Source organism: Nerophis ophidion, linkage group LG12 (assembly GCF_033978795.1).
Source record: "Nerophis ophidion isolate RoL-2023_Sa linkage group LG12, RoL_Noph_v1.0, whole genome shotgun sequence".
NCBI classification, from domain to species: Eukaryota; Metazoa; Chordata; class Actinopteri; order Syngnathiformes; family Syngnathidae; genus Nerophis; species Nerophis ophidion.
Window position 1 is genome coordinate 41429871 of NC_084622.1, and position 8788 is coordinate 41438658.

General features: G+C 34.8%; 1 protein-coding gene across 4 annotated transcripts in view; it reads right to left on the minus strand.

The window, feature by feature from the left end:
* LOC133563447 (inactive serine protease PAMR1-like) overlaps window positions 1-8788 on the minus strand; it is an 84943-nt gene that overhangs the window by 23589 nt on the left and 52566 nt on the right. For all 4 annotated transcript variants that reach the window (XM_061917578.1, XM_061917577.1, XM_061917580.1 and 1 more), the window contains one exon: window positions 3931-4038. In XM_061917578.1, the coding sequence (XP_061773562.1) occupies window positions 3931-4038 (108 nt within the window). The remainder of the gene's footprint in view (window positions 1-3930; window positions 4039-8788) is intronic.

Consider the following 8788-nt stretch of genomic DNA (forward strand, 5'->3'; position numbering starts at 1 on the left):
TATGGCAATATCGCGAAATGATCAGGTATGACACATAAAATGGACCTGCTATCCCCGTTTAAATAAGAAAATCTCATTTCAGTAGGCCTTTCAGTCGGTGTGTTACATGTAATGTACAAAGCCTGCGGGTACAGTTGATTACTGATAATCGAATCAGGTGTACGACTACTACTACTATTAACTACTACTACTACTACTAACACTCATTTACAGCACATTCATTTTATTATGTGCTTACCTGTAGTCTTTTGCTATGTTTCTGAAACAAGCAACAAACATGTATCCCTTTTTTCTGGGTATTTTAGAGGCAGTCTTGTCTACAAAGGAACCCACTTTTTTAATGAGCTGAAGGTGCGCCCTGGCACTAACTGTCAGCTTTATGCGCTGGAATGTTCCAGACCATGAGTTTTTTACTTATACATTAAAAAAAAACGACCATCATTAAAAATATCCCAGCAGACACCAAAACACATAGATTTAATTAGTTTTAATCAGCCCCTTACGTCATCCGTTTACAACATTCTAGGGTGATATGGCTGAGCAGACGATATGTGCAATATTTTATTTATGATTTTTTCATTTTATTTTGGGTTCATAAATGTACAGTAAACAAGCATACAAAGCTGCAGTGTGATCACCATTTTTTCCTAATGGTCATTGTGTACGTCTTGCTGAATGTTTTTTGCGACCAACAAGTATGTGCTCCAATCACTCAATCACAAAAAATTAAGGGTTGTAGAAATTATTGGAAACTCAAGACAGCCATGACATTATGTTCTTTTCAAATGTATGTAAACTTTGGATCGTGACTGTATAAATATGTGTGTGTGTGCATGTATAATGCATTCAAAGCATAATATTATTAAATTAGGAACTTTTGTTTTTGGCTAGAACCAATTGTCCATGTTTACCTTGTTTTTTATGGAGAACTCCACAATACAAACCTTTCTATTTACAAACCATGTTCAACAACCAATTAAAGGCCTACTGAAATGAGATTTATTTATTCAAACGGGGATAGCAGGTCCATTCTATGTGTCATACTTGATCATTTCGCGAAATTGCCATATTTTTGCTGAAAGGATTTAGTAGAGAACATCCACGATAAAGTTCGCAACTTTTGGTCGCTAATAAAAAAGCCTTGCCTGTACAGGAAGTAGCAGACGATGTGCGCGTGACGTCACGTGTTGTAGGGCTCCTCACATTGTTTACAATCATAGCCACCAGCAGTTAGAGCGATTCGGACTGAGAAAGCAACAATTTCCCCATTAATTTGAGCGAGGATGAAAGATTTGTGGATGAGGATAGTGAAATTGTAAGACTAGAAAAAAAAAAAAAAAAAAGTTTAGTGAGAGCGATTCAGACGTTATTAGACATATTTACTAGGATAATTCTGGAAAATCCCTTATCTGCCTATTGTGTTACTAGTGTTTTAGTGAGATTATATAGTACCTGAAAGTCGGAGGGGTGTGGCCACAGTTGTGGTGACCGCCAGTGTCTCTGAGGGAAGACACTGGCTTGACCGCTCTGTTCCATAGTAAAGCTTCACCTTCGGGAATTTCAAACAAGGAAACACCGGCTGTGTTTGTGATGCTAACGGCAGCTGTAGTGCACCACTTCTCACCTCAATCTTTCTACTTTGAGTTCTCCATTAATTAATTGAACAAATTGCAAAAGATTCAGCAACACCATGCCATTTCAGTAGACTACTTATAGCTTAGATCGGGATAGAAAAAAATGTCCGCTACAACCCGAGACGTCACGCGCACGCGTCATCATCCGCGTCATCTATCCGCGACGTTTTCAACAGGATACCTCGCAGGAAATTTAAAATTGCAATTTAGTAAACTAAACCGGCCGTATTGGCATGTGTTGCAATGTTAATATTTCATCATTGATATATAAACTATCAGACTGCGTGGTTACACTATATTAAAGCGCCAAAATGGAGCAACATATAACATTGTGTTTAAGGCCACAAAAAGGGTAATGCAGGATTCTGCCAGGGAAGGAAAACAAAAGTGAGTAACATCCCAACTCCTGAAAAATCCTTCCTAAAATAATGAATTACCCAGAAGCAGAGGTGGGTAGAGTAGCCAGAAATTGTACTCAAGTAAGAGTACTGTCACTTTAAAGATTTATTACTCAAGTAAAAGTAAGGAGTAGTCACCCAAATATTTACTTGAGTAAAAGTAAAAAGTATGTTGTGAAAAAACTACTCAAGTACTGAGTAACTGATGAGTAACCTGTTCGTTTAATGATTACGGCAACAAATAATGCACAAAAACATAAAAATAGCAATGAGCAAATTCAGAGCCAGGAATATCTCTTAAGCACCTAAAACAGTATTTTATATTAAGTAATAATACATTAAAATAAAAAAAAATTAAGGCAAATTGAGCTACAATAACTTAACAGCATCATAGGCTCAGTAGGCATTCATTGATTGATTGATTGAAACGTGTATTAGTAGATTGCACAGTACAGTACATATTCCGTACAATTGACCACTAAATGGTAACACCCCAATAAGTTTTTCAACGTTCATCAATTACTTAATAAATGACCAAGTCGAGGTGATCTACCTCATATATACATATACATACACACATATCATATATATATATATATATATATATATATATATATATATATATATATATATATATATATATACACATACCTTTATATATACAGTATATAATTTATATTTATTTATTTTGCCGTTTTGGTTGACATGTTAAAGGTGTTTTAATGAATATACATGCATGTTTAACATATAGATTCCTATCTTTCATGAAGACAAGAATATAGGTTGGTGTATTACCTGATTCTGATGACTTGCATTGATTGGAATCAGACGTCCACGTTTTCAAATGGAGGAGAAAAAAAGTTCCTCTTTCCTGTCTAATACATCATGAAAGTCGTCGGTTTTTGGCATCTTATTTGTCCAGCTTCCATATTCGTTTTTATACACTTTACAAGAAATACATTGGCGGCAAACTCCGTAGCCTGCTAGTTTTTTTGCCCTGGCTTTCGGAGACTCTTATTTTGTTAGCGCAGGCGCGATGGAGCGGCACTTTTATTGTGAAGACACGAACTGCGCGATCAGTCTTTAGGCTTTTGACGGGAAGTACGGTTGAAATAAAAAGTGTCTTTTTTCCTTTACACTTTTGATTGATTGATTGAAACTTTCATTAGTAGATTGTACAGTACAGTACATATTCCGTACAGTTTACCACTAAATGGTAACACCCCAATAAGTTTTTCAACATGTCGGGTTCTACGTGTGATGGTCACGTGACCACCTGGCTCTGTTTGATTGGTCCAACGTCACCAGTGACTGCATGTGAGTGGTGAAACGCAAGCATGCATAGTTCCTACTTTGAATGTGTGTCTGACAAAACCAAAACAAACATTAACAGATTGATAAAAAAAAAGTAGCGAGTAGCGACCTGATTGCAGATAAATGGAGCGGAGTAAAAGTAGCGTTTCTTCTCAAAATATACTCAAGTAAAAGTAAAAGTATGTTGCATAAAAACTACTCTTAGAAGAACAATTTATCCCAAAAGTTACTCAAGTAGATGTAACGGAGTAAATGTAGCGCGTTACTACCCACCTCTGCCAAGAAATGATGGGTTTTTTAGGAACCAACATTGGCTTTCAACATATAAGAACTGAGAATTAAAGATAGCTGCTGTATTTCCGTTTGAGCATTATGCGTGGGGCAGGAGTTTATGGTGTCTTTGTGCATACAAGATATAATAATATTCAAGAATAGGGCTATAGTTTCTGGGATGCCCCGTGGCTATTAATGAGTCATTTGACCTGGGAATGGATGCCAACTGTATCCGCCCATCATAAATTAAAAGCAGATGTTGTTGGGTTTGGTCTACTGTTGTCAGAACGAACACTATTTTTGACACTCACCATTTTCGCACCTCTTGCCTGCATAGCCAGCCAGACAGGCACAGCGATACACGTAAGAGCTGTCAAGGATACACGTTCCATCATGTAGGCAAGGAGAGGAGCTGCAAGCTGTAAGAAGAGAATATAAGATATCAGGGTACATTAAAAAAATTACCGTATTTTTCTGAGTATAAGTTGCTCCGGAATATAAGTCGCACCTGCCTAAAATGCATAATAAAGGAAGAAAAAAACATATCTAAGTCGCACTGGAGTATAAGTCGCATTTATTGGGGAAATGTATTTGATAAAACCCAACACCAAGAATAGACAACACCAAAAAATCTGTCACTCAATCCCTAAAGCCGATGAAATCTTATACGTATAGTCTCTTTCGTGAATGAGCTAAATAATATTATTTGATATTTTACGGTAATGTATTAATAATTTCAAACATAAGTCGCTCCTGAGTATAAGTCGCACCCCTGGCCAAACTATGAATAAAACTGCGACTTATAGTCAGAAAAATACGGTAATTTAAAGGAACAACATAAAATCAGCATTCACAATAAAAAAAAAGCCATTAATGTTAGGAAAGGAACTGCGCTCAAATTTGGCACCATTACAATGTCATTTTCACTTTCAGTTTAAATGTTTGGACATGTCTGGAAAGACATAGCTCAGTTTATGAGAATTGGCTTCGCAGGTAGTAAATGCAGGTAGTAAAATGTGTGTGCCTGTATTCAAGCCAAACAAAGACAAGCTGGCAGCATGATATGGAATTAGTACATGAGTTTTTAGAGGTTGGTGATAGAATCAGCTCTCAGTCATGTTCTGTCAAAAGGTATCATTCAGTACCTGAACAATTTAGCGCTGGCATGATGTGCTTTCTGACAACACCTGCTACTTAATCTCAAAGGGAAACTGCACTTTTTTTTTTTTTACCCATCATTCCAAATCCTTATTTAAGACAAGATCAAATATGTTTTCATTATTTTATTTTATCTTTTTTAAATGCGAGCAAAAGCTCGCTTGTCATGGAGCCTAAAGGATTTGCTCTATTCTGCCTATAAATGGTTTAAAAAAAACATCTAAACACCTCCATGTACATATATATATATATATATATATATATATATATATATATATATATATATATATATATATATATATAAAGTGTATATATATATATGTCTTGATTGGATTATCCAGAGAATAGTGCTCGATACCGTGGTAGAGCGCAATACGTAGGTGTGTGAAAAATCACAAGACTACTTCATCTCTACAGAACTGTTTCATGAGGGGTTCCCTCAATCATCAATCCTGATGATTGAGGGAACCCCTCATGAAACAGTTCTGTAGAGATGAAGTAGTCTTGTGATTTTTCACACGCCTACATATATATATATATATATATATACATATATATACATATATATGTATATATACATATATATATATATACACATGTATACATATGTATATATATACACATGTATACATATATATATATACACATACATATATATACATATATACATATATATATACATATATACATATATATATATACACATATATATACATACACATATACATATATATATACATATATACATATATATATATACACATATATATACATACACATATACATATATATATATATATATATATATATATATATATATATATATACACATATATATACATACACATATATATATACACATATATATACATACACATATATATATATACACATATATATACATACACATATATATACACATATATATACATACACATATATATACACACATATATATATATATATATATATATATATATATATATATATATATATATACATATACATACATACACACATATATATGTAGTTGAGTTTATACCAAAAAGTTCTATTTTGGTTTCACCTGACCACATGACATTCTCCCAATCCTCTACTGTATCATCCATGTATCCATTTCGGTATAAACTCAACTCGTCGTGTTTGGAGGAAGAAGAATACTGAGTTGCATCCCAAGAACACCACACCTACTGTGAATCATGAAGGTGGAAACATCATGTTTTGGAGCTGTTTTTCTCCTGAGGGGACAGGACGTTTGATCCGTGTTAAGGAAAGAATGAATGAGGCCATGTATTGTGAGATTTTGAGCCAAACCTCCTTCCATCAGTGAGAGCTTTGAATGGTTGACCAAATACTTATTTTCCACCATAATTTACAAATAAATTATTCAAAATTCCTACAATGTGAATTCCTGGATTTTTTCCCCATTCTGTCTCTCACAGTTGAAGTGTACCTATGATGAAAATTACAGACCTCTGTCATCATTTTAAGTGGGAGAACTTGCACAATCGGTGGTTGACTAAATACTTTTTAGCCCCACTGTATATGTACAGTAATAACAGGCACATTTATAATAAAATTTAAATGTACGTATTTTGCTCATTTTAAGCATATGGAAGCTCTTTAATTTCACAAACACATCATGACCTTTACTTTTTCCTTTGACAACATCACTGATTATTACTCAATGCAGACTCAATGAGAGACAAAGAAATTATACAACATCAATTACTGTAAAATGTCTGCTGTCAACGGAATGTCGACTGATTAGATGTTGATGTATTCTTGTTTGGATAAAGAATGGTTCATAATCTTTGCAAAGAAAAGTGAAGTGAGATTGAATCTCTGGAGCAAAGGAATCTTGATCGGGCACCAGTTGGAACCGTTACTCATAAAATCTGACGACTAATATATTCACCTTGCGCCAACGTGATACCAAACAATTACTGGCTCACAGCAGGGGTCCACTTGGGATTGTTGTGATTCAATGTGAATATTCAAACATCAAATGCAATTAAATGGAGATATTCACATTTTTTAAAGTAGGAAAAGACACCAAGATCTTTGTGAGAATCCAGTCATCCCAATTTATCCAGGGTGACAAACTGGCTGACAAGAGAGCTTTTAACAAGCTGTAATTTAATTTGTTAGAAAGCCATTTGGGATGATCTTTGTTGCTGAACATGATATTTAAAATGTCTCACTCTGCAAAAAAGAAAAACATCTCCCTTTAACTGACTCATCTATCAAGTGCACCCTTTTAAATGTCGCACTTGTTGTTGTTGCCAGATGTGCGTGCATTAGACATGGGATTTTTGAAAGGAGCCATTCCTTGCAAAGAGCCGTTCAGAAGACTGGCTCATTATCGTAATCTTTTTTTTTTTTCACCACTGGTAGCGGTTATTATAGAATACAATAGAATAGAATAGACTTTATTGTCATTATATTTGCATATAACGAGATTAAAGACTCCAATTTAAGGTGTGGTTGTGGGAACAAATATGGGGTAAAATAAATAACACAAGAGGTAACAAAGGAAAAACTAACAATTGAAATAAACAGATTACTATCCAATAAAAATAACAAGCAATCCTGTACAATATACAAACACTATAGAAATACAAAATACTGTACAATATACAGAACAAGACAAGAGTACCGAAGTAATAAATAACAATCAGTGTTGGACGTATTGCACTCAAAGGGTAGTATTGCACAGTAGGGTATTAGGGCAGGATATTGTATAAATACAGATGTGGATGAGATTAATTTAAATCTACACAAATATTACTCTATTAGAGGGAATCATTTTAAAATATTGGTTTAATACTTTTTGTTTTGTTGCGTTTTTATTGTTAACATGCCATATTCCCATGCTTTGACAGTGACTTCACTATTTTGAATTTCCCCTCGCCTAAAACAGTTTGTAGCGCAGGAGCATTTTAACAAACCATAAATACACAAGTTATCATTTTAGAATAAAATGTATGAATTAATATATAGTATAAATCAAAGTATAGCCAAAAATATGGTGTAATAAAAATGCAAAAGTGTACTACCCTACCTGCTGGAGTATGATTCAACTACCTTACATATCAGGAAAAATGAACCAGGAAAGTTAAAAAAAAAAAAAAAAATCCCTCTTTTGAATTGGGAGTAATCATGATTGGTCACTGGTTATTATTTGCTAGCATGAATACAATCTGCTTAATAGAATACGCCTATATTTAGATACAAATGCATGTAGTCAGAATGTCTTTAAAGGCCTACTGAAATGAGATGTTCTCATTTAAACGGGGATAGCAGGTCCATTCTATGTGTCATACTTGATAATTTCGCGATATTGGCATATTTTTGCTGAAGGGATTTAGTAGAGAACATCGACGATAAAGTTCGCAACTTTTGGTGCAGATAAAAAAGCCTTGCCTTTACCGGAAGTCGCAAAGGTGAGGGCTCCTCACGTCCTGACATTATTTATAATGGGAGCCTCCAGCAGCAAGAGCTATTCGGACCGAGAAAACGACAATTTCCCCCTTAATTTGAGCGAGGATGAAAGATTTGTGGATGATGATATTGATAGCAACGGACTAGAAAAAATAAATAAATAAAATAAATCAAGTTAAAAAAAAACGCGATTGCATTGGGATGGATTCAGATGTTTTGAGACACATTTACTAGGATATTTCTGGGAAATCCCTTATCTTTCTATTGTGTTGCTAGTGTTTTAGTGAGTTTAATAGTACCTGATAGTCGGAAGGGTGTATCCACGGGTGTCTTGAGGCCAGTGTCTGATGGAAGTCGATGGCAGCTGTATGTACGGCTCAAGCTCAGCAGTAATCCGGTAAGAGGCGACTTTTTACCACAATTTTGTCACCGAAAACTGCTGGTTGACATTTGGTCGGGATCCATGTTCGCTTTACCGCTCTGATCCATAGGAAAGCTTCACCTCCGGGAATTTTAAACAAGGAACCACCGTGTGTTTGTGTGGCTAAGGCTAAAGCTTCCCAACTC